The sequence below is a fragment of the Hypomesus nipponensis genome, chromosome 21, assembly GCF_054491055.1.
Source record: "Hypomesus nipponensis isolate SF chromosome 21, ASM5449105v1, whole genome shotgun sequence".
In the NCBI taxonomy this organism is placed as follows: Eukaryota; Metazoa; Chordata; class Actinopteri; order Osmeriformes; family Osmeridae; genus Hypomesus; species Hypomesus nipponensis.
Genome location: NC_140381.1, coordinates 12,774,935 through 12,802,715, shown reverse-complemented (window position 1 = coordinate 12,802,715; position 27,781 = coordinate 12,774,935). Strand labels below are relative to the sequence as shown.

General features: G+C 41.6%; 2 protein-coding genes across 2 annotated transcripts in view; one reads left to right on the top strand and one right to left on the bottom strand.

Moving 5' to 3' along the window:
• The window catches only part of gpr179 (G protein-coupled receptor 179), a 62,232-nt gene that overhangs the window by 21,027 nt on the left and 13,424 nt on the right, over positions 1–27,781 (bottom strand). Inside the window, exon 8 of the mRNA XM_084685981.1 lies at positions 160–298. Within this exon, the coding sequence (XP_084542107.1) occupies positions 160–298 (139 nt within the window). The remainder of the gene's footprint in view (positions 1–159; positions 299–27,781) is intronic.
• LOC146238054 (uncharacterized) lies at positions 12,169–16,501 on the top strand. The gene has a single exon (XM_084684797.1). The coding sequence runs from the start codon at positions 13,134–13,136 to the stop codon at positions 13,827–13,829; it is 696 nt and encodes a 231-aa protein (XP_084540923.1). The 5' UTR covers positions 12,169–13,133; the 3' UTR covers positions 13,830–16,501.

Sequence of the window (27,781 nt, the reverse complement as noted above, 5' to 3'; positions counted from 1 at the left end):
GCGCAAGATTTTTTAAAAGACCTGAGACAAGCTGAAAACACAGTGGGTCAACCCGACCCACTTTGACCCGGTCTTGACCAACCCGTTCCAACATTAGGACTCAGGTCTAACCTTTCCATCTCCCTCCCCCCCCCCCCCACACACACACACAATAGTTACCGGAGCAGGTGGAACATGGATGAAAGCAGCAACTCATTATGAATGGCTATGCCCATGTAGCGAGGCTCGTGGAAGGCGGAGGGAACTGGCTTCACCGCGCTGCACAAGAAACTGCCCCAGCACAGAAAAAGCAGTTCAGCTGAAAACAGAAAGAGATATAGGCAAAAGTTAAGTCCCAGTCTACAGTCATGTAAAAGTCATGTGGACAATGGCACTGATGTTTTCAGTTGTTATTCACTTGGATCTCCATAATATAAGTGCACTTAAAATGTGCTTCAAATGTGCTGGTGTGTCCGGGTCACGGTGTTATGCAGAATTCACACTCCCTGCCAAAATGAAACCCCCCTGCTCGTGAACGCACACATGTTGCTTCTGCATTGCTGCGACTCTTATTTGTAGACTTCACAATTTAGCCTCCGTTTTGCTGTTCTTACTAAATGAATTGTTTTTTATTGGACGTACAATGTGCAGTTTTCTTGAGTGTAGGCTATTCGTCTATACATTAGTTTATACAAAGTATATGCCCTATCGCCCCACATCTTATATTTGAAAGTGCGTTAAGTTTATCATCTAGCCAATATTCATATTAATAGATAGCTGCATATCGGTAGTGTTTGGTGCCTGCTGAAGATTACCCCCTCCCCTCCCTCCCTATTTTGAGACTGAATCATTCTGGTAGCTCATGTTGATGACTGTGCCACAAAAAGTATTTATTTCCAGTGAAAAAGGATAAAACTTGTAGGGGATGGGGGGGTCACATTTGGACAAGCTCATTTTTTGCCTGCCAAAAATCACCCCCCCTCTCTATCTTGACACCTAATCTTCTGACACACCTGAGAATCATTTTCGGAACTCATGTTGACCAGGAACTGTGAAGTTACCAACAAATTTAATCAGTAATTGATTTGTACTCAGTTGTACCCTGAATGCAATCTGTCTGTTATTGTAAATTCATGATAAAAACAAATGTTTGTGCAACTGTTTCTCTAGCGGTGATTAGGTTAACTAGACATTTTATACTCCTGACATATCACACATATGACAGGGTTGATTCTCATATAAAGTTATATTTAAAATGTTTGTTAATCCTGAGATGACACTTGAAATGTGACCCCCCCCCCCCCCCCTACAACTTGCTCCCCTTGTCACTGGAAAAAAATCATTTTTGTGGCACCGTCGTCAACATGAGCTTCCAGAATGATTCAGTCTCAAAATAGGGAGGGAGGGGGTAATCTTCGGCAGGCACCAAACACTATTGATATGCAGGTATCTATTAATATGAATATTGGCTACATGATAAACTTAACGTACATTCAAATATAAGACGTGGGGCGATAAGGGCGTATACTTTGAATAAACGAATGTATAAACGAATAGCCTACTCAAGAAAACTGCACATTGTATGTGTCGCCCAGGGGCGTCGTTGGACCCTTTTTACTGGGGCACGTGCCCCAGTAAAATCTAAAGTTTGAGTTTTAACAATTTACTTTATAATGCCCCTGGTGTCGCCCACGCAAACAAACCATAATTCTTTTATATAACAAAACAACAACTAAATGTTGTCTTAAAGGACTCTAATAAAACATTTTTTTAAATCTGTAAGAACAGCAAAACTAAATGGATAAAGAAAGTAATAGCAAAGTCTACAAGTAAGAGCCGCAGCAATGCAGAAGCAACATTGCCCCAACAAACTCTAAAGGTTAAAACATTGTACCAAGCTACGAGTAAACGTATTAAGTACAGTGGTATGTTCCTGTCGATCATTTTCTTAAAGAGCAACCAGTGATTAACACGATCAAACGCTTTGGAGGCATCAAGGAAGGCTACATATAAAGGGGAGCCCCGTTTCTGGTAGTAACAAATTACCTCCTTCAGCGCAAATACACACAAGTCAGTGCTATGCTGTTTCTTAAAAACAAACTGGTTATCCAATGTATGTAAAAAATCATCTAGGGCGTCTTAAAAGCAATTTTTCAAACACTTTACAAATCCGACTGGAGACCGCTATTGGGCGATAGTGGTCTCTGTCAGTCACGCTGCCATTTTTCTTCTTAATGATGGGAATGAGAACAATGTTAAGTAGCCTAGGTGGAACATAACCATGTCGGAGCACAGCAGAAAACAACAGTGACAACAACCCAGGTAGCCGGGGACCTGCATACTTCAGATGCTCCACTGAAATGTGATCAACATCACATGCTTTCCCATTGGACAGCGCATTACTGGCGTCGCATACTTCATTAACAGAAACAAACATTTCTGGATCGTCAGGGACACCTGACTGAACTGTACTGTTTACGCATGACTTATATACAGTGGAATTGACAGAGTTCAACAATATACCAGAGTGTCGGTCAATTGTACAAGGTAGACTGGATTTTGAGCCATTTTGGGAGCGGAGGGCAGACCAGAAGCCCCTGCTTCCCCCCTTATGTAAGCACTTTGCTAGCATGTTGGCCCGGTGTTGGACCTCAGTACGGCAGCCTTGCATAAGGGAATATTTAAATTTTGCCCTTGAGGTTCGCATGAGCTCCCAGATGGCTCCATGTTTAGGTCGACCATTATCTCGCCACAGAGTGAAAGCAAACCTGAGCAGCATTATGATATTCCTTGACAACTTCATTCCAATCGGGAATTGAGTGGTACACATAGCTTTTCCTACCAGGAAAATACATTTTTGACGCTTCCTGTAGTTTTTGGATGAGCTCACATAAAAAACTGTCAAGAGACTCCCTGTGACTTTTGTCCGTGCAGTTAGAATAGATATATCTGATTGCCTCAATTAGGGGCATAACCTCAGACAAAAGGTTTCAGTACAGTTGTAATACTGCAACAAAACATCATGAGACGCACGTTCCCAATTGACTCTACTGGCTGAAGATTCCAGGTCGTCAACTGAGTATGTAAACACAGGGACTGTGGACCAGTCCAGTGAAACTCGAAGGGGGAAATGGTCAGAGGACACAAAATCAAGTACACAAATTTCAGAAAAATCACAGTGATCTAACCACGAAGTACATCTATGCGCGTCGCTGTGGTAAGTAAAAGTGTCCTCAGGAAGCAGCTCTATATCACTAATATGAAGATTACCATCAAGGCAGAGGTTATGCAATAAGGGGGCAAACGTTCCATCTGGCCGTGTTTGAAATCACCCATAATTAATACATTAGGGAAACCAGACTCCTCTATGGAGGCTTCTATTTTACCAAGTTTCTCCAGAAAGATCTCAGTATGCTTATGAGATTCTGTTGGCATCTACACACAGATGATCAGAAGCTCTTTGCCTTTAGTATTAATTCTTATTGCCAAAATGCGATCATCATCGAGGTCCTCAATAGTAACTAATGCACCTATTGCCTTCCGCCAGAGAACAGCTACGCCGCCATAAGGTCGGCCGTGAAGCAGACCTTCACTCATGTCTATGGGGAAGGTACCAAGGGCAAGGAAGTTTGCATCAATGTTGGATAGATAGGATAAATCGTCTGGCAAAAGCCAATGGGCCTCATTCTTGAACGCAGTTAAGAAGAATTTAAGAAGGAAATTCTTCTGAATTGGATTTAGGAAAATATTCGGCATTCATGAAAGTTTTCTCATCTGGGATTTGTTCTGAACTTCAGAAGACTTTCCGAACTCGAAATAACAGTCGTAAATCGGCCAGAGTTGTCTCAAATGCGAATCCTAAAAACTCCACAAGGATCAGAGGAATCGCATTTAAGAAAACTCTGTGTTTGAAGTGTTAATGAAGTTTTGAGAACTCGTTGGTGATTGCGTTCAACTCTACAGACTATGGCAAGCCGTTTTATCATTTAACCAATGAATTATTGATATCCAGAATTGCATTTTGGATATCAAGAATTCAATTCTGGATATCAACAATTCGAATTCTTGATATCAAAAATTCATTGGTTAAATGATAAAACGGCTTGTCATACTTAGTAAAAAAGCTTAGAATTGTATTTTCTATATCAAGAATTCGAATTTTGGATATCAAGAATTCATTGGTAAAATGATAAAACGGCTTGCCGACATCCTTGGATTTAAATAATTAACTTTGCTTAGTGTGCACGCTGTTAGATCCAGTGGAGAACAATTCCACTGCTCATCTTACTGGTATGATGTTGCACCGATGCACCTGTGCACCGGTTGCTTTTCTCTTGGACATAACTTGCATTCCTGTTGCTTTCCTAATTGTGTTGATTCTGACTGCACACGTCACTGCTGTCGCGTGCCCTTATAAGGAACTTTTGGGGCGTGTATGTATGCAAATTCAGGAGCACGAGGACGCGCTTTCAACTTAAGAAAACTTCCCGGGGAGCACAGCTCAGAAAACGTCTGCTGCATAGGAACACATTTTCAAGCGTTCATGAATTTGGCGGATGTCTTTTTCTTACGTTGTTTTTCCGAAGCCCATAAGAAACATTTCAGAAGAAACTTAAGAAAATGTTTGAGAATGAGGCCCAATGTTCTTGCAGGAGAATAACATCAGAAGTTTCGCATAGGTCCTTCACAGTTTGTACAGAGTTTTTGACAGACCACAGTTGTATGATACAGACTTCAGTTTACCTATCTGTCCTGTAGTGTTTGCCATGAGATGTGTGGATGATCCTTCTTTGGGAAAAACGTCCTCACCAGGACCCCACAAGGCCAAAAGTCCGGCAGCTTGACTTTCTCAGCATCAACTTTGTCGATCCTGAAGGATGCATAAGTGTCGAAACGGGACTTCGGCTTCTCACAGGTTACTAGAACTGTTTCCTTATTGTGTAGGTACTGGGATAAGGATTCCTTAGACATCTCTGAGTAAAGCCTGGACACAAACAACTCCATGGGTCTGGGTTTTGCCACTCGCAACTGTCCACAGTTGGAGACCCTGCCAATGATGGCGTTACCACGTCGACGCCTGCAAACAGTTTTGAAGCCTTCTCATCGGAAGCACCGGGGTTGCTACGTCGGTAGGCTGGCGTGGCTACAGACTTTGGTACTGTTGATTGTGGGCGCTCTCTGGGACATGGGGGAGGGAAGCTTTTCCCTTTGTCCTTAGCCACAGTCGATGCATAGGTCTCGGTTGTAGTTCCATGCCTCCCAGTTCGGCCTCTAGTAGAGCGTGGGGTGGTGTCGCGATGCTGTTGCACTTCTGTTTTTAGGACGACAATCTCAGCTTGGAGTTTCTCAATATTGCGTTTCGCGTCCGATATGGACTTGGTAAACTCAGATCTAAGTCTTAACTCATCTTGAGAGGCGTCCCGCATAGCTGGAGCTCTTGTCGTACAAGCTTTAGTTCTTCGAGGCACAGGGATGCATCGATGTTGGTGAGGTCGACCGCGGGTAAAAGCTACCGAGGCAAATATCAGCACCTGGTCAGGGTCCATGGTATGTAGGACTTTCAGAATGTCTGTCATGTCGGACATACTTTTGCCAGCCCCCTGGCGCTTCCCGCACCTTTCACCAGGGTCACAAACCTCATAGAGGTGCTTTTTACTGTTCTGGATTTTCTCCGTATAGGTTTCGCAGCATACCTTAGCAAAAAGGTTGTTAGGAACAACGTCCATTTTGTTGACAGCATAACACAACAGATCGTCTACAATGATGCCAGAAAACCGCACTTTCAACAATACCGCGACTCCTCTGATGTTGTGAGCCACGGGCTGCAGAACATTCCATCATAACACAACATCACAACACCTCCCTGGCACAGACGGGCACCACCTGAAAACCGTGCAGTTCGGCATCCCGATCCGACAAAGCTAAGCTATCTAGTTAGACAATCCAAAGACCGAAGAGTTTACATCCAGCAGCTGTAAATTGTAATCCAAAGCCGTCTGAATTTGCTCTTGTAGACACGGTATTTCCTTGATTTGATACGATTTCATTCAAGAAAACAAAGGTGTTGTTGACGCCTTCAGTACTCCACCACTAAAGCCCCTTTCCTCCTACTACTGACGTCTATATCAATGCGACAGAGCTTACAGAAGGCATTATATTGATCTGTGCTGGCCTTAGCGGCAAAGTGGAGTTCTGAACTCCACGTAGGTTTGAAGGAGGTAGTGATGGGAAGTTCAGATAATTTTACTAAATCTCATTCAGCAAAATGAACGAAGCTTTTTTCGAGTCATTTGTTCATTTCAACGGAGGGGGGGGTGTTGCTCAACATTTTATAGCCAATTCCCCGGCCTAAATACGTCCACTGCAAACAAGTATCATATTTGGGTGTGCTCACACCTTCGGTGAGCACAACCATTGTTCTCTCACATATATATTATTATTATTATTGTTTATTTTCGCCCCCCTAAGGATCAGTTAATATTTGGACTACATAAACAACGTCGCTGTAAAAATGTTTGTCTTGGTCACGATTGCGTTGCTTCTATTGGGATTTACGTTCCGTTGCACAGTTTAGGAGGTTACAACGTTTTTGTGGCAAAAAGTGCCTTTAGTCGACGAAGGGTACTCATTGCTAGCTACGTCACCACGTCAGAACACGTTAGTAATGTGGAAGAAATTTAGATTTCCTGTGTGCTTACATTATTCACTAATCAAAAGAACTAGTCATTGGATACTAGTTAGTATGTTCTCATGTAAGCTTGCTATTAATAAGAGTAGATTGTGTCTATGTGTCAGGGTTAATAGATGTTTGAGATCAGGAGAAAGTACTGGCTAAATGGTCCTTGTCATGACTACAAGGAGAGCTCCAACTATGAACTCTGTAGTTTGAGTGGTCATGTGTTGGGAGCTGTTAATCTCTTTCTCTGAGACTGTTGTAACGTAATTTCTGCCTGACTGTCACTATCTATGTTTACATTCTTGTGCCCTATAAAAGATGGTCCTCTGTCCTTCAGAGCGGAGAGAGACTTGATTGAGACCTAAGCCTGGTGTTGTGTTGTCATTTATTGTCAGAGGTCTGGTTTTCTCTCCCAATCTGCAGATTGATAAATACTTATTAAAATCCAGAACTCAACTGAACTTAGTCACTCCGTTTATGAAGAGACGGACAAAACACTTTCTTCGTCAATTGGCGTTGTCGAGCTGCAGGATTGCAGAACCAGATCCAGGAGAGACCCACGGCAGCACCAGTATAAAGCAGAACCCGTGGTGCACAAAACAAAATGGTAAGGGGATCCTTTTCCAAAACCCCATTCATGGACTGCTTTATGCTTGGTGCGCCTGCTGTCCCTCTGCGATGCTGGTAACGTAAACAATTTAAGAACCTTTTATTGTGACGTTCAGTTGGGAGCCTGGTCTTAGCAGACCAGAGTCTGCTAGGCCTCAACAGGAGGAAGATAATATTAGGTTTAGTTTAGGTAGAGTTTTGGTTTAGTAAATTTGGGTCATTATGTTGACTTGCTATTTTTACTTTGTCTAGGTCAGAGTTGACAAACTCTGATAGCGTACAAGAACCCTGGTCGCGGGAAGTATTGAAAAAGTATGTAACAGAATCTGTATTCTTGATCTGAGGTAAAGGATCTGTTAACAGAGAATACGGACCATATACTCTTGATCTGAGGTAAAGGATCTGTTAACAGAGAGTTATGGTTTTACAGATACAGACCAGGGGTGAACCAAACAAGGAAAGGTATGTGTTATGTTTTATGCATGTTTACAGCTGAACATTTTAGTTGAACAGAGATATTATGTTTGTTTGAATTGTATTAAGTTGAACTGGATTGTATAACGTTTTGTGTTGGGCTTTTCTCTTTTGAACAGAGATCTTATTGGGACTTTTATTTTTGTTTATATTGTAACTGTATTAAGTTTTGTTTTGGGCTATTCTTAAGACCAAGCACAGTAGGTGGGCGGTCATAATGTATAAGGGTCAAAGGCTTTATGCGAGAGACCAAATTTAAGGGTAAAGTGGTTTTATACAAGTTAGGGATACTTTGACAATGTAAAGGGACAGTTAGGTTTTTAACTGACAAGCTTGGCATTTAATGATCAGCGAGGGACACAATCAAATACTAAGGGAAAGACAGACATGCAGTTTATGAATCAACTCGTCTCTTTTAAGCACAAATTGTGTTTTTTTTTGTGTTTTGTTACTTATGAGGTAACGGAGTTGTGGAGATTATTGTATGCCGTTCCCAAAGAGTTGGGTCTCTGTAGGCGCATCCCATGATGGAGCTCCCGGAGGGTGAGGATAGCTTGGCTTGAAAAGGGCCATATTTGTAGTTCACAACCACATGATGTTGTAGTTCTCTTATACTTTAATATTGTGACCGTTTTACAGTGCTACCAGATTGTGCGACTATTCTAAAGTGCTGTGTGATTCTTGTTGCAGTAAATCATAAAAGTTGGTGACATAGCCTACAGTTATGAGATTTGTTACAGATACTTTGTATTCAGATACATTGTAATTCAGTATGGGTAATCTAGCTTCCAGTATGGGAGCGATAGAGACGTTGTTAGTCCAGCCCGATATACGTGTGATTTACATGGAATTCAAGCAGTTTCAAGTATTGAGAGATTGCATGCGTGGATTAATCATGACTCGAGACATTGTTTTCCGCTGGAGGAAACGTTTGATGTAAAGATATTGGAGTTTAAAAGGCCATTCTGAAAGACAAGGAAACAAGTCGGACGTGTAAACAATATTAAAGCTGGCAAATGTTGATATGGTTAACTGAATCTAAGAGACAATGTGGCATTTTCTTGAGAAAGTAAGGTCAGATCAAGCTAAAACTGATTCTGATAGAATGCTAGTCTATTCAGACAGAGACGAGATGAACAGAAAAGTCATTATTAAAAGGTGATCAGACTGAACAAAGTCATAGAGTGAGGGAACTCAAGACATTGCTTGAACATGTTAGCATGAAGTTGCTTGAACAGACGAACAGGGCCAAAACTAATTGTGAGAAGTCAGTAGTTGTGAAACAGGCAGAAGGTAGCTTAATTCTCAAGTGAAACAAGAGAGTCTGCCTAAGATTTGTAGCCTATTTACCGACAATGAAGATGATGCTGTTGCTATAGCTGTGGCTATACAGAGGAGAGCCAGAGACGGGGAAAAAGCATTATTAGGGGAAGCAGCGGGTCAGGTACAGCCAGAACAGTACTTACAAGAGAAGGTTGAGGTTCATATCATAACAAATATGATTGGTGAGGTTATTCAGGAAGGCCTGTAACTATGAATTGAACCCCCAGGTATCAATGAACCCTATGGTTCATCCAGGCCCTGATGTATGACAGCTTCTGTACCTTTATCGCCCATGGTCAGTGACTGAGCTGAGGGAGCTAGGAAAGGGATTTCCTGACATGAGAGGACTCAGCAACATTTTCTAAGAGATTTGCAAATAGCTATCAATGCTAACATACCTACTTTTATTGATTTGAATCAAGGTTCATAGGGTGAACTCCAGCCTGGTATGTTGAGAAAACATAAAGCATACATTTCTGTTGGTGTTTAATGGTAGTAATACTGGAGGAGTGTTGCTTGACTGGAGCAAAGTGTATGATCGCAAACAGAGAAAATATGAGGATCCTAAAGATTATCTGGAAAGACTTACTAAAATGTAAAAAAATAAAAATAAAAATAAAAAAATCTGATATTACAGCAGCTGCTTCCCCGTGCCACTTTGTCAAGTGTTCATATGTGGATTGTTTCCTGAACTCCAGGTAGAAGTTAAGAAACAGGTTCTACATTGGGAGAACAAAAAACTGTTGATATGGTTATGGATTATGTCAAACATAATTGTACATTGATGCAGGAGAATGCAGGAAAGAAAGTTGAGAAATTAATGACATTGCAAATGAATTTCTTATGGAAAGAAAATAATATGTTTAAAAAAAAAATAGGGTTGGAGTCCCTGAGGTTAGAGTCCTCTAAAAAATAGGGTTAGAGTCCCTGAGGTTAGAGTCCTCTAAAAAATAGGGTTAGAGTCCCTGAGGTTAGAGTCCTCTAAAAAATAGGGTTAGAGGCCCTGAGGTTAGAATCCTCTAAAGTAAAGAAAAAAATAGGTTGAAATCCTTGAGGTTAGAGTTCTATTTCTTTCAACTATGGGGTGTCGAATAAATCTGTTCGAAAGGAATTTGTTGTGCAAACTAAACCGAAATGATATGCACTACTGATGTTTCTTGTCTATTCCTTAGGATAAAGAACACTTGGCCTAGCAATTCCATACACATCCCCCAGCAGTGGAATGCAGAGATTTTAGCGACCGCAGATGTGGCCTTGCTAGAAGCTGGGCCTGAGCTCCTGTGGTCCACACAAGCTAATCATATTGTTATAATTGTTTGTAGTACGACTCTTGAGAACCGGACCTCAGTATGCTAGTGATAGAGAAGTAGGGAAAGGTATTGTCCCAGTTATTGATGCTTTGTTGAAACAAGGAGTCATAGGTAGACTTAGGTCAATTTGATCCCTTAAGGCTAATCAAATACTTGGAAGTTTATTATGGGTTTATAAGATGGTAATGCCTGTGTTATACATCCTATTGTGCCTAACTCTGTTACGATACTTAGCAAGTAACCCTGTTACTTTCTAGCTCTGTAAATGACTATTGGTTGCTTTTCTTCTTTGTTCCCATTGCAGAAGAGAGCCAGTAACTGTTGGCATTCACGTTTCGCCAGGTCTACTATACATTTCAGTTGTACCACAGGAGTACACTGAATCACCTACGTTGTTTAGTCAAGCATTACGAGAGGAGCTCCAGGATGTCACCTTAGCAGCCGGCTCTACTCTGGTGCAGTATATTTATGACCTTTTTGATATGTTCTAAGAATCTTGCCTCCTGCCAACAGGACACTATTGTTGTGCTACAGGCACTGGTTGAGAAGGGCCACAAGGCCTCAAAGGCAAAACTGCAGTTATGGTCTTAGGAGGTCAAGTATCTGGGCCATACACTCAAAGGTACAGAGTGTCTATTGACGCCTGATAGAGTGGAGGCCATCCGATGGATACCGAAGCCTAGAACACCAAAACAACTCTAGGTTCAGTCGGGTGATGTCGTTAGTAGATCCCTTATTATGCTGTGTTGGCTAGACCTCTCCTTGATAAAAGGAAGGAGACTGATACTCATTTGTTGTGGAAAACTGAAGCTGATAAATCATTTGTATCTCTTAAGCAGGCCTTGGCCAAAGCGCCAGCTCTCGGTCTGCCAGAATACACCAGGGTGTACTGACCCTGCAGCATGGTTATCTTAAGAGGCCTATCGCCTATGTGAGTTTCTTCTTTAGATACTGTGGCAGCAGGTTTCCCCCCGTGCTTACGAGCAGTCTGTGCTGCGGCAACATGTGTGGAAGCAACTTCAGATATAGTGCTGGGGTCGCCCTTGGCAGTGATGGTTCCTCATGCAGTAAGTGTTTTTCTGTTACGCACCAAAACTCAACACCTGTCAGCCACTAGAGCTACAAAGTATGAACTGTAATTCTTGACTCAAAGTAACATTACATTCCATAGATGCCCCACATTGAATCCAGTTTCATTGTTGCCCACCCCTGATGATGGTGAACCACATGACTGTGAGATGGTTGTCGATAAAGTGCAAACACCCAGACTTGATATGTTGTGACAAACTTAGGGATAATGCTGAACTTGTGTTGAACGTAGATGGATCTTCGTCCCGAGCATGGGATGGCTCTCTAAACTCCGGATAAGCGGTCTGCACGGACAGTGAGACATTCGAATCTGGTAAACTGTCTGCACAGCAGGAAGAGTTTTGCTTTGACAAGGGCATGTTGTTTGTCAGAAGGCAAGGTCGTAAATATTCACACTGACTCGAGGTATGGATTTGGAGTTACTTACAATTTTGGTGCCATATGGCCAGAAAGAGGTTTCATTAACTCCTCAGGTGGAGCAATTAAGAATGGAAAGATGATTTGATAATTTAATACTAATACCGAGAAAGCCAACTATTGTTAAGTGTAAAGCTCATACTAACAATAGCAGAAAAAATGTTTCAAGAGGAAATACTAGAGCTGATGTTGCAGCAAAGGCTGCGGCCCTCTGATGTGTCCCAGGTCTGTATTTGTTTTTTTTTGTGTCTCAGCAACCAGAAACGCGCATTCCCTCTCTTCATGTTGTGGTGGACCTTTAAGTCGATGCTGATAACACTGAGAGGGATGGTTGGTTATCTGTTGGCTGTGTGAAAGATTCCACGTGCATTGTTCCCTTGGTTGGCTCGCATGGCGCACGGATGTGCCCATACGAGCAAGGGGGGTATGGTCTCAATAGTAAATACAGATTTAGTTTTGCACCTGGTTTTTCCACAAAGGCTGAGCAACATTGTGCTCAGTGTCATATTTACCAGCAGCATAATCCCGGAAAGGGACCAAAGAGAAGAGACCCAGCCCACCCACCACCAAGTGGTCCTTTTATTAATTTACAAATTGATTTTATGCAGATGAACAAGTGTTGTAATTTTGAGTGTGTACTTGTAATTGTTGTCATGTTCTCTAAATGGGTAGAAGCCTACCCATGTCGGAAAGTTGATGCTACCACGGTAGCCAAGATTTTATTATAAGAGATGTGATCTGTAGATATGGGATCCTCACAAGACTGTCCAGTGATAGAGGTTCACATTTCACAGGTAAAAATTGTTCAGGAACTTTGATAAGCGCTCCAGATCAACCATCATTTCCACTGTCCCTACCACCCACAGTCTGCGGGGACAGTGGAGAGGCAACATGGAACTTTGAAAAAAAAAAAACTAGCCAAGATATGTAGAGACAGGCCTGAAGTGGCCTGGTGCACTTCCACTAGCTCTTATAGCCATGAGGTCCACTCCCCAGAGGAGAAATGTACTTTCCCCACACAAGATAGTTGAAGGGAGACCAATGAGATTGCCTGTCTCTCCCACTATCATTGACACAGATGGATATCCACCAAATGGATGATACAGTGTTAAACTTTTGTTACGCCCTAACTAGAGCAGCCAGGGTTGTGCATTCACAGGTGAAAGCTGCCCTGCCTGGGGAGCCATGTCATCCCTATCAACCGGGACACTACGTGCACGTGAAAGTGCACAAATGGAGGACTGCCTCTCACCGAGATGGAGCTGTCCATAGCTGTTTATCTTGGTGACTCACACAGCTGTGAAAGTGGAGGGTCGTCCAACATGGAGCCATGCGACACACTGCAAAACAGCCCCGCCACCGAACAACATGGTGGAGGGTTCAAACGGAGAGTCAGGGGCCGGTGGAGGAGCTGGTGCACCTCCAAATGGTGCCTGCTCCAACTTGTCATTTGTCTCATCCCCACCGGGTTACTCTTCCAGGAGTACACCAAGGGGGGTGGAGACCCGTTTGCAGCAGCTGATCCGGGAGCAGGTTCCAGTCCAGCGGACCGATTTGAGCCAGAACCAGGACCCCGCCATCCAGCACTCCAATCCAGGGGTGCTGAGAAGGAGGTCCCAAAGAACACCCACCCGGAGGTGTTGAAGACGTCGAAAGGTGAGTCACATGTGGAGAAAGCCAGAGAGGGGCTGCTGTTGCTACCATGCCTCTCTCCCCCATATGTGATTCATGAAGCAGATGACAGCACCCAGACGGGAAACCAGAGAGAGGAGCCTGGAGAGGGGAAGACACTTTCAGTCTTCCTCCGGCCTCTACATGAAGCAGATGACAGAACCCAGAACGGGGACGAGAAAATACTGAGGCAGAGGCCCTCGGTTGTTTCAAGGAAACCGAGGCCGCTGCCTGAGCTACGATGCAAGATGAGATCCAGACATACTGACGCACACACCTGACAGACTTTTACTGATACTGGACGCACGAGTCCACAGACATCGCATACATGAGCCACACCGAGAGTCACTATTGCACGCTCCCAATTATACTGATGTGACATTGAGATTCATCATAAAGCACACATGAAGAACAATCTGTACAACAACACCTTACCGTGGACGAAAAAAATGACTGGACCAGCATTAGAGGGGACAGACCTTGCAGAGTTTGTGGTTAGAGTCCCAAGCACCCTGGAAGTTATCCAGGGATATCTGTCCCTCTGTCAATGGCTGATATGTGTAAGGTTAAGAAGTGGTTTTGTGTAAGGTTGGATGTAACAAATGTGACTGTTCTTTGGAACGAATCAGTCATCTCTTGAATATTCCCCATCTGCATGGTTATGGTGTATGGCAGAGTGGTACAGTGAGAGTGTTGGGGAATAATACATGTAAGGATACGGTTTCTATGTATGCTCACCCTCTACTGGATGATTTGAAAGTTCCATTGTATCTGAGTTCAATGTTACTTGTCTTGTATACCATTTGGATGGGTGACATTAATTCCTGATGTTGCTGACTATGCTATTCATACACCTTTATCATACTACAGAAGATGTAGAATGTGGTTGATTGAATGTTCAAATAACTATGGGAAGTTAGTTGGAAAAATACATTTACCACACGTTTATGTATGCTAACAGCTTGTTGCATGATTGCCTGTTGCAGATGGACCTGTAAGTACTGTATAAGGACATCACCATGTTGGCTTCCTCATGTAGCTGACAAGGGCACCATGTGGGGATGTGGTAAGAGTGCTTATTATTTCCTGCGGCCGACTGGTCGGGAACGGGTTACCTTGGGTTTATTGTAGGAGCCCTCAGACCTATAGATGGGTTGCCCCTGCACCCCTTGCCCAAACATTGGTGGCACCGCCACAAAAGAAGTATTATTAAAGCAGATGCTTTGGGATCACATCACGTGGATTCAATAGTACCTCAGTCACTTGTCATGTTTTCAGCTGCTATTTTCCCTGTGTATGGTGTTATCACTGCCTTTACAGATATTAGGAGCTTAGCACTAGGGTTGGAGTCTATTGGTAATGAGACAGCCAACGCCTTAACTGCGGTTGCTTCTGAGATGAAGGCCATGAGGCAGGTAGTGCTACAGAACCCTATGGCATTGGATTATCTGTTGTCAGCTCTGTGATAGGTCATGACTGATGTACTTTTATCCCAGATGAATCTGCTAATATCACAAATATGCTCACATTAAAGAGATCATTTCAGCTTTGGGGGAACTTGAAGCTTGGAATTGTGCGGACTGACCTCCTCGGGTGGGGTTTCTTTTTCGACTATATTTCAAATGGGAATCACTGGATTGGGCGAGTTAATCGTTGTTGTGCTGATTGTGGTTTGTGCTTGGAAGATGTGTACTTTCTGCTGTGTACAGTGCTGTGCAGTAGGCTCTCGGAAGCATGCCAGTAAAATTATGGTAGCCCAAATCAAGCCACACACAAAAGCAAGCAAAACTGATGATTACTGTATTGCCCTGAGAATGATGGACTTGTCTGATATGTAATCTCAAGTACCACGTGACTACTTTGCCAATGTAATAAAGATGGCCATTTGCCTCCTTTTATTTTCCAATTGATATACAATATTGTATGCAATCTGAAGAGATCTGTCTTTAACCACAGATCAGTTAACAATAATTAAAGATAATGGTTACTTTATTGCTTGTATACTGTTTGAAATGCTCTGAATTTACATGTAATGAACAATGTTTGGTCTATACCCTGCTGTGTTGAGCTCATGAGAGCACGACCCTTGGTTACGTCCAGGAGAGAAATATGCCTATGTTTCTAGAATCGTTGATAAACTGTCATTATGCTGTTTGCTTATGAAGTGAATAGCTGTAAGCTGGTTCTTTTGTAAGGTCCTAGGAAATGCCTGTGTTACTAGGATGAATCAGAGGTTACAATATCACCAAAGTGTATAATGCCATGCAACTTTGAACAAGGAAAATAGAAGGAGGGTTAAGGTCATTTCTGGGAGCCCTATCTAGAGAACTAAACAAAAGCTATTCACTTCATTGACTTTGTACTTTTTCACCTGATTGGGTACTACCTAATACTTCTTCAAATCCTATAATCATGTATGCTGTACTGAGTAGTAACAGATACTGTATTGTTTGATTGTTAAGGTATTGAAATGTTATGAAACTTGTGAAATGTAAGGCACTACAGCAGGTCCCAGGTAAACAGTTGATGAATGATTGTTGTGTTGACGTTAAACGTCAAAAGGGGGGACTGTGGACGAAATTTAGATTTCCTGTGTGCTTACATTATTCACTAATCAAGAGAACTAGTCATTGGATACTAGTTAGTATGTTCTCATGTAAGCTTGCTATTAATAAGAGTAGATTGTGTCTATGTGTCAGGGTTAATAGATGTTTGAGATCAGGAGAAAGTACTGGCTAAATGGTCCTTGTCATGACTACAAGGAGAGTTCCAACTATGAACTCTGTAGTTTGAATGGTCATGTGTTGGGAGCTGTTAATCTCTTTCTCTGAGACTGTTGTAACGTAATTTCTGCCCGACTGTCACTATCTATGTTTACATTCTTGTGCCCTATAAAAGATGGTCCTCTGTCCTTCAGAGCGGAGAGAGACTTGATTGAGACATAAGCCTGGTGTTGTGTTGTCATTTATTGTCAGAGGTCTGGTTTTCTCTCGCAATCTGCAGATTGATAAATACTTATTAAAATCCAGAACTCAACTGAACTTAGTCACTCCGTTTATGAAGAGACGGACAAAACACTTTCTTCGTCAGTAACAACGCATGGATACAACGTGCATAAATGTGCTGTTGCACAGGCAGTATCGTGCCGTGGAGTACTAGCAGCACATATACATTTAAGCAAATCAAGACTTGCATGTACAGTAAGTAATGTCATATTAAACAATGTAAATAAACTCAAGCTTGTGTGGTCTTCAATGCCACAGCCTAAACTTTATGTCAAAAGAAACATTATAATTTGTGCCGCTTTCAAACAATCCCATAGACGTAGGTTATATGTCTATGAACAATCCCCTCAGTGACGTTTGGCTAGCAACAGCAGCTTGCTCATAGCAAATTTATTTTGAATCAGCCATTTCCCCCAAAATTAATTTCAAATGTATTTACATTTTTGGGGACATATTTTCAGTTAGCAGACGGTACTGTTTGAATCGTGATTCCATCCTGAAATACTGCCAGTGACAACGTTACAGTAGCTTGTTTCAAAGGGGGTTTCCTTGTTTCAAAGGGAGTTCTTAATGAATTATGTGTAGACTAAATGCTTGAAAATATCATTGGAAGGGAAAAACTTAAGGGGACGGACCCACCTGCAAGCGAGCACACCCTACAATTTCCCCAGAAATTGTACCATCTCTAGTGTCATGTTAGTGCATGTAAACCAGCAGATACTATTTTAAAAGAAATTCCTGCATTAAAATAATGTATCATGACAGTTTGTATGATTTGAAATTGTCATGTATTATCACACTAGCATTTAATTATCATGGAAAACAATTACGCTGCACTTAAGTAAAGTACAAAAAATAACAAAACCTGTATTTATTACTTGTGAACGAATATCATTCACGTCTTACTAAACCTAGTCACGTGAAAGTGAACTAAACAAATCCTTTCTGTTTCCTCTTCTGAGCCTATGCAGGTCAAGTGAAAAATGATCTGTATCCGAAGACCCAGATAAAATGAACGAATCGTTTCTGGTTTTGCTAGCCACCACTACTAAGCCTATGCAGGTCACGTGAAAAATGATCCAAAGATCCGTATCCAAAGACCCAGTCAAAATGAACGAATTGTTATGTCTTTGCTAGCTACCAGTACTGAGCCTATGCAGGTCACGTGAAAAATGATCCAAAGACTTGTACCCAGCAGATGAACGAATCGTTGACCTCCCAACCGTGTCTTCAGATCAATGTTTCGTTCTTCTGACAACTGTGTCTTCGGATCAATGATTCGGGTATGAGTCTTTGGAACATTTTTCACGTGACTTGCATAGGCTCAGAAGAAGAAACAAAAAGGATTTGTTTACCTCGTTCACTTTTTTCTGGGGAAGAGCAGAAAAATATTTTTCTGGGGAAGAGCAGATTAGTACTAAATGAAGGGTCTTGTAAAACATAAATGCAAATCGTCCGGACGAGAAAAGTTTCACGTACAAGAAAGTTTTACAATATATTAAATAGTTTCACGTTTACTTGCCATTTATATTAATAGGTATGGCTATATTGGAATTAGCCTCTATATAACCCTTTATTAAATATAAGTGTTGTCAACGTTGCACATTGTGTCATGGCCACAGCCATGCCCCCCTGTTGTTTTTGGTTTTGCCCTGCCCTAGTGTTTCCCTGTCATTGTCTTCACCTGTGTCTCGTTGTCGTTAGCGTCATTGTGTCCACCTGTGTCTTGTTTGTTTCTGTATTTAGGTTTCCGTTTTGTGTCCAGTCCTTGTCTTGTCATTACTGCTTCTCCTGTCTGCGTGAGTACCCTACTTGTTCCCAGTTTTTTTTTTATCGTTAAACTTCTGTTTATCACGATGCCTCGCATCTCTCCTGCGTTTGGGTCCTACCCCACCTCACACCCTGACACATCGTGATGTGTGTGTATAAATAAAAGAACGCCAGTCCCGTTTACCAAAACAGTTAGGCCCTAGGCCTAAATGTACCGTACATTTAAGTGAAACGATAGTCTTTGCTCTGCTTTACTAGGGCCTATATTATCGCCTCGTGTTAGGCCTATAACATTTATACAAATAGGCTACAAGTCAATAATAAAACAGTATCAGACATTTAAACAATACAAGTGTCTTGAATGAAGGCAATGAAGCTATAGGTAATGCTATCCACACACTGGAAACCGTAACACGTCCAAGAACGTTTCTAGTCCGGAAGAGAGTGTCCTTTTTTTTCGTCTTTTCACAGGTCCCTTCAGGGCTCTGTAGATTAGCCTACTACAGGTCTCAAATCTCACACATTTGCTGTGAGACTCATGCATTTCAACCATTTCTCACACTGAGAAGCGCAGATTTTCTGCAGAGTGGATAATTGTCTCGAGTTATACAAAGTTAAAAACCAGACAATAGCTAAATGTACGGCCTACATTTAGCTGGTTTCATGTATATACTTTTTTGAAGTCTTCTACTTACTGTATATTTAAATGATTTGGCTTCAAAGACTGTTTTATTCTGTCTCCCATTTGAGCAGCGCATTTTGATACAATTTCACAGCAGTTATAAATAGCTTTGCTAATAGAAATTGTGCATGGTCTCTGTCCATTGTGTAAAAATGAACCGTCATGAAACACGATTTAAAACAGTCCGGATTAGGCTCACCCACTTCCAGTTTATATCTGATTACAGATACTTTTTTGATAAAACAGAAACAGAAGATGGCATCACTGCTCACCCCTCCTACATACCATTGAGAATGCTTTTTATGTGTCATGTCCAGTGTGTACGCTTGACCGAATCTTCTTTGTTGGTGGCTTTATCACAGACATCCCAACCTGCAAAAACTAATTTCAGAGGGAGGTGGCTTTACTGTCGCCCCCCCCCCCTCCAAACACACACACACAGCTACAAAACATGTATGCCCAAGGATATTTAATTTTTACCAAAGAATACAGTGCATTTTGTACTTTTTTGGGGGACACTCTGCCATGGTGCTGCAGACACTAAACTGAATTGAACTTATGGATGAATTGGATAACCGAGAAAACGAATAAATAGCACAAAGGGAGACCAATCAGGACGTGTGCTGCATCACTCTCTCACCAAGTCTGTCTCTAGCTCTCCATTTCTCCAGAGTTGGTCTACCATCAGAAATGACCATTGAACTCTCTGACACTCGCAAAAAAATAATATATGTATATATAATTTGGCGGCGTCAGAGGGAGCTTCTATTAAATGCGGAAGACTCCAGGAACTTACGGGAGAGTTGGAATGTCTGTTATCACTAGTTTCTGTAAAAGAAGAAAAGCTAAGATTATGTCTGTTGCCTCCAATAGCAAACAGCTTTGTGACAGGCCTTTCCAATATATTGGGTTATGTTTGAAGCCATACAGTGCAGAGTTTTGTTCAACTTCCTCAGTGGTTTCCTGTGTAACTGCAGGCATGTGTTCTAAGAGGCTGGGCCCGTCTCAGACAGAATTGAGTTTTAGTAGTATGTTTTATTTGTTACGAGACCCAGATCAACTGTCTTTAAGTGATGACAGCTTAGCAGGGGTGTTGAAGTGTGGACCAAAATGTCCTGATCCTTCCAGATTGGGTCCAGTCTTGAGTGGAGCCCAAAGGGAGAGTCCCTCTGGGAAAAAGTTATTCATGGCCTGGCCTCTTCCCAGCAGAGCTGCCTCAAGCACCGCCCGAGAACTTGTGCATCATCTGGTTCCTCCTGACCAGAGCCCTCACATCAGAGTCCTCCTCCTTGTGATTTTTTTTTTTTATCAAGGCCTCCTTGAGGGCAAAGGCTTTCTTCTGTAGGTTAATCACCAGCTGTGCTCTTGCAGTCCTCTCCTGCACCAGCTAATTTCAATCACATATGTGGTATAGTACATAATGAAACAAAACAAAGTTTCTCCAGGACCAAGGTACTACAGACAACTACAACAACTACATATAATCTGTGCATGTAGAGCTATATATCTGTGGTTCGCATATCTCAAGAAACATTAATCCGATTGACTTCACACTTAGTAGGTGTGTCGAATGAGAAGTTGTTTGTATGAAATTTAGATATCAAAAGGACCTGCTCAGATAAGGCTTTTCTCTGTGGGGAACAGTACCTTAAGCGCTGACAGCCCGGTCACCTCAGCTAGTCCACATTACCTAACATTTCCGAAAACATCTGAGAAAAGTTAAATTAGGCTCTATCTAGGGATGTGTAACGCAGTGTAATAATTTATAGATATGTTTATTTTGTGTGCGTTTTATTACTGCATATGGTTTTGTGAAATCACCATGTTTGTTAATTTAATATTGTATTTAATATTTTTGTAATTCAACCAATTGTGTTTCAAAACTGTATGTCCAATCCGTGTCCTGGGTCAAAGCGGACTAAATGGATAAATTATATTTATCCATTGAATCACTTCCTACATGTAAAATATAATCGGGAAAGTAAATCTTGTTTTCTGTGAGCGATATTGAGACGGTTGAACATGTTTTCTTTCAGTGTGAACCGATTAATGAATTTTGGATGTCTTTTCAAAATTGGCTTCAATCTAAAGGTTGCTGCACCCATTAAATGAAATGTGAATTAAATTATAATTTTTTTGTTGGGTGGGATGTATTTCAGCTAGGATGTAAAAGGGCAACGGACTACAATAATTGAATGGCTTATGTTAGATAAGTGAATAACAAGAATTACTTATAGGGTTTATTCTCTATGTAATGTTGTGACATTGATATTTGCTACTGGATTTTTGTAATGCAATGAAGGAAATAGTTTATTTTCCCATTTGTATGATGTATATTCGATTTAAGTAACTTCAAGTGCTAAACAGCTAAACATTTTACTGTCATGACAATATATCAGTAAAAAGTATTATATCGAAGCGTTTGTGAGTTGTTTCATTATGATACTTGGATAATTACAGGACCCAAGGACAGTTGTAACCTATATGGTTACCACACGTAGAAAGGCACACACAGAGTAGTGAAGTTTATTAATAAGAACTCAGGGCGCTCCCGTATCTGTCTTAAGAAGGGGTAACCAGCACCACAGATGCTACTATTCTAGATCTCTACATTACATTACATCAACTACATTCTGTGACACAACAACAATAGTATTTCGAAAGTGGTACAGGCTACAGTTCAGAGTTTTCTCCAGCATGGGTCTTGTTGGTCATGGTAAACCTGCCGCCCTAACCCCGGAAGTAAGTGGTTCTTACTTCTAGACCAGAAACATTTAGGGGCTGAAAAAAACTTTTCTTGGTTCAGAGCCAGTTCTTTGGCTTTTTGACGCAAATAACTGGTTTGAAAGTAGGCTTTGACCAGCACTCCCTTCCTTTTTTTGCTAATACCACTCTTGCTGTGTTTCTTTGACTTGGTCTTCTTACTAAAGTCATGGTTAAACTGCTAAATCATGTTCTTTATGCATACAATAGAATTTTGATTGGTTTGTGATGTAGCCAATGGGTTTCAGTGTCTCTTCTGCTTGATTGTAGACTATGACAGCTCTTATCTCGCTCTTTGTTAATAGATATCTAGCTACTGTTTAGAAAGAACAGACTAATGTTGGCTGGACAGCCAACGCCATCATCAATCAGGGTTTTGCAAGGTTGTTGAGAATCACTTATTTCATATTTGCTGAAATAAACTTCACATATTGATAGCATATAAAGGTTTGACGGTAATATGAAATCAATCCGACATCTGTGGACATTGCAAGACTGTAATAAACACAACCAATCATTAAGCCGTACTCTGACTAATGATTGGACAGGCTACCTGTCCGTCTACCTACCCACCGGCGCACACTCTGCCCCTACACTCAATGCGCGTTACTGTAGTTTTGTGGAACTGGTTTTGAAGCAATGGGGTGGGATATTTTTGGTTTAAATTGTGTCAAACAGAAGCTAAAATAGCTAGCTTCGCAAAACTTGCCTACCCTGCCTTTAAGTGATAGGCTTGTCTATTGCTTACAACAAATGTAATATGTTTATCCAAATATATCATATAATATGGTGTATTTTATCATTCTACAGCCAAATTCTCAAGCGGCTTGCGGAAGAATTTGACCATCTGTTGAAAGGATCGCGGTGCTTCACAGCGATTCGCAGCCTGCGACTTTGCAGCTAATTGCGGCACTTCGCAGCTAATTGCGGCGCTTCGCAGCTAATTGCGGCGCTTCGCAGCTAATTGCGGCGCTTCGCAGCTAATTGCGGCGCTTCGCAGCTAATTGCGGCGCTTCGCAGCTAATTGCGGCGCTTCGCAGCTAATTGCGGCGCTTCGCAGCTAATTGCGGCGCTTCGCAGCTAATTGCGGCGCTTCGCAGCTAATTGCGGCGCTTCGCAGCTAATTGCGGCGCTTCGCAGCTAATCGCGGCGCTTCGCAGCCAGTGTGTCCCAGGTGTAAAGGGGGCGCAGGCTGGGGTGCACTTCAAAAAGATGCAAGCTTACCTGACTTGCGCTCTCATAATTTTCACACAAATTTGCCATCAGCAGAGGAGGCTTTTGGATACTTTTGGATTTGCCTGCCAATTTTTCTTGCCCCTCCAGCTGAGGACATTGAACCTGGTTTTACATTGCTGTGGTGTTCTTGAGACCCCCACTGCTAAATCATCATGCAAGGTTCTAGATGTAGCAGTTAGAGATACACCAAAGTTTTGGCTGCCGAAAATCTTCTGAAAAATTTCTGAAAATATATTCCTCACTGCCTCTCAGTTCTCAGATATCAGTTGAATCTAGCCATCAAGGCGTCAGTGGTGTGGACATAGCCTACTTCAAAGTTTCTGATGACTTGGGACGTATTAACAAACAAAATAAATACACAGGAGAAGCATATCCGAAATTCAGTGTACCTTTTTTCCTATGAGAACTTCCTGACTGCGTTTTCCCATAATCCACCAACAGACTACAACTGCAGTCTCCTTGTCCCAGAAAACTATAAGCTCCATCATCGTGATACATTACAGACAACATACATTTAAAGGGAGGGTTTGGTACTGATGTAAATTAATTGAAAAGTCTAATAGTAAAAAAAAAAACTAAGTAACTGAGTAAAAAAACTACTTTACAATAAGGGAAAAAAATCTTTTGTCATTTTTGGTTTAGGTGCAGAATAAGTGCATCCTGAATTTTTGGTTTCTGCCCAGAATGTTAATTTTGGTGCATAACTAATAGCAATCCATGGGAGAGGATGAGCATCTCCATATATTATTGAGACTGTCTTAATCTCTCTAATAGGTTAGTCTCCATAGGCTCTCTATCGGTCTCTCATAGTGTACAATATTGGTGATGAGGAGCAGCCAGATTGCTCAAATATTCCAGCCAGCAAGCAAGCCATTAGGACTTATGGACAGGGGGACAATATATTCCAAATTGGAATGGATCATCCATATCCACACCAGCACCGTCAGCCACAACAATGTTTCTAGCGCAGCAACTGTAATGTTTTTCAACTGCAAAGACTTTTGTTTTGAGGAAATTACAACTTTTATTCTGAAGCAGGAAGTGGTCCTCATACCAGGAAATAGGAAGTGCAGAGTCACTTAAGCACAGGCAGAGAATATCTAATATAGAGAGAACTGCCACTCTCGGGAAACTTCCAGGTTCTGAACTGGTTGAAGTTCCATGTGAGGGCGCTAACGAGCGAGTGCAGAATGAATGGAGGTCTATAGAGCTATACCCCTCAAAATCCACTTTTCTCAGGATGTAATTTGAATTCTGAATTCGAAAGGGAGGAAAAAAAAAATACACACTGCTGGCTGTTAGATTTTTTTAAAGTCGCCTTTATGTTCTAAAAAGCTTTTGAAAATGTAATTGACGTCATGCACATCGTACGACCAGAGCTACTGCTTTACGGCAAGCTCTGGTCACTTACTTTTTTCTCTCAGGGCATCAACAACACAGCTGACATGTTAGGCTCTTCCTGTCAATACACATGCTAGAAAGAGTTTTGGCTTGCTAATGTTGTTGCTAATGTTGCTAATGCTCTGACATTCTGATTCCGCTTCGGATGCCATCAAGCAAGAGCTCTGGTCGTATCAGTCCTTCACTAACCAATCAGCATTCATTAGCAGAATGTTAGCGTGTTATAGGCAACAACGACTCACCCTGTAAGAAATCAAAAGGACATAAGTACTCGTTCATTCAACTTTTGACCTATAATCCATGTTGAACATGCAAAAACTACAATCGAATCGGAGATTTCTCAACGACAATCAGGCAAAAGAGACAAATTTAGCCGTTTAGCTCCATAGACTCCCATTCAACATGCACTCGCTCGCGATCACTCCCAGTGGAACTCTGGTTGAACTGCAACCAAATTCGGTACAGTGGGGCTTAATAGGGAGTGGCAAGGCTCTCCTTAAACAGGCTCTGGCACAGGTCAAGCCCCCACCCCTCGGCTTGAGGCAACAGCCCCGGTGGATGTAGTTGGTATTGCATTTCCAATTTTCTACCCGACTCGTCCGGTCGTTTTTATTCTATTAACTCCAGTCAACATATCTAAAACTATCTCCCCCAATAATTTTTGTTAGATTCTCGAACCTGGTTCATACTACTAGCTTTTTCAGAGAAGAATTTTTGCAAAGATTGAAACCAATACGAAATGGGTAAACAAGCAGCCCATTTATTTGCTTACGTCAAGAAAAGTTGCCTGGAAACATGCTCGTGGATACGAACAATGAACGAGCACAAAAGGGAGCATCAGCAAATCGCTGATTTACCTGAGCTGAATGAGAACAAAGAGAAAAGATTTGATCATCTACAGCTGCTTGCCTTTATTGTAGTTTTACAAATGGTTGCACATACATGACGGATGTTTGTAGAGTTAATTTAAGTTATTTTAAAGCAGATTTAACCATTTTGTAATGAACGCTATTATGCACATGGATAGACAAACGTAATTATAGCCTAATCTAATCAGTTATAATATCGTGGCATGTTACGGCTTCATTAGGGTGAGTTCAGGTAATGTGGGACATCAGGTAAAGTGGGACAGTTATGCATTTTGATGATTTAATATGTGCAAAACTGACATCCCATCACCAGAGCTGATCTTGACTCGTAAATACAACACTTCTAGTCACTATGCAGTGGTTTTTATTTGTCTGACATCATCAGAGTAGGCGTGATCAGGCTTGACAAGAGGTCTATACAGAAAAAGCGCATCGAAAGTTTGCGTGACCGCAAACGTTAGTCCAACAAAATGCTAACGCAGCGGGACTAGCTAGCTAGCACATAGACTGCAGATCACTAAGGCTTACATCAGTTACACTTTATGCCTATTGTATAAGTCAACCCCCACAACTAAATTAATCTTGCCACACCCTTGCACCTTGTAGTGTTGTATATAAACTAATAATTATTATATCAGCAGACTAGGACGACAGACAATGACTGTCCCACTTTACCAGACAAGCTGTCCCACATTACCTGAAAATGCTGCCTGAGTGAGAGAGGGGGTCATGTTATGTTTGAAAGTGTGTAGCTTCTAAAATATTGTGTATTCCCATTTCATTCCAGCATGAAAATGTTCCTAAGCCCTAAAACGATTTACAAAAACACCACTGGGGCGAGTTACCAGTTATTTTGTAAGTCTACTGGAGCCTCTACCAAAAAGTGTCCCACATTACCTGAAATCACCCTATATTGTTGACATGTTATTCTGAGGCAAAGACAAAGATGAATAAATCATGTCTGATAACGTCAATATTGTTATGGTCGTAATATTGTTAGAACTTTAAGTCAGTTAACACCACAATGATGGCATTAACAATAAGCTAGTAATTGTAAACAACACTCATCATCATTATAATAGTAAAGGTATAGACTTAATTTGCTTTGCAAAGCTAGAACAACAACGAAGCCAGATATTCAGGTTTAAAGTTTATTTATCTGACACAATACATAAGCAGTTAAACTATAAACACAAAGCAAAAAGAACAACGTATAGGCCCTGCACGTATAATACTACAGTACTAATAGTATTGATTTTCGTAAAGTTCACATGTAGGCTATCTGCTTCTTGATCGGACTTGTACCACATTCTGACAGTTTTCTGCAATGCCTTAGCTCCAGCTCACAAGCTCGAAACTGGTTGTCGCAAAGTATGACGTATACAGCTAGTTGCAAGCATGCATGAGTTTCGGAGCTAGGAACAAGCTTCTGCGCAAGACCGGACGAGTCGGTCTGGAAAGATGGCGCGGTCCGTTAGGAGCTCTCGCTTGCCTCACTGCGCCACTGAGCACTGAATGGGGACGCCATCTTGGAAGACAGAAGTAGCTGTCTCTAGTTATATTAACTCTATGGCACAGGTAGTGTGTGTGAGTGTTGGTAAAGCACATGGTGACTGCTAATGGATGGTGAATTGGGGGCTGAGCTTGCTGGGCATTTCCAGGGATGCCACTGGTAGGACAATGGTTGATGACGTTATCTGTTGATCTGTTCAATGGTAATCTATTGTAAAATTGTGCTTAAGTGTTTTAATGAGTAATTTATATGTTACTGTTGGGTGTTTCTGTTAGTTCATGTAATGGCTAGTGATGGGGGAAACAAAGCTTTCCGAAGCAACGAGTTATTTGACTCAAATTTGTCTCAAAAGTATCGCTTTTTCGAAGCGTTCGATACATCTTCTCCATAGGGACATCTGCTGGTCAGCTTAAAGTATGGCGACTGTATCGAGCGAAGGAAGGAATCAAGTGACGTCAAGTCCACAAGACGTCAGTCTCACAATCGTCATTGACAACTTGATAAATAAAGTTTGTGTGACAAATGTTTCGATTTGCAAGTGTCAAATATGTTATAATAGGCCTATATCTTGTTGTATTATAAACCACGTAACGTATTTGCTGAATATGGCTTTGTGGTAGGAGCGCAGCCTCTCACTCTGACTAAGTGAGATCGCATCCGCTCACCCCATTTTAGTGCAAGTATATGCTAAATGAATACATTATTATATGATAATGTAAGCTAGCGGTTAAGGTTTTGGAACATGCTTTTGCAACCGGGAAAGGAATGGCCACATTTGAAGGCCTAGCAAAAAACTAGAGAAATATGTAGGCTATGTGCTTGTGTATGATCTCATATCTGTATCTATCTCTGTCTATCTAGCTCTGGCAATCATCTGTATCTCTGGCTCTGTCAATGAATGTATTCTATAGCGTCCGTAAATAGGCCTATGTGTCCTCTCTATAACCTACGAGTATTAGTGATTGCTGATGTCTTTTAAGCGTTTGAATAAAAC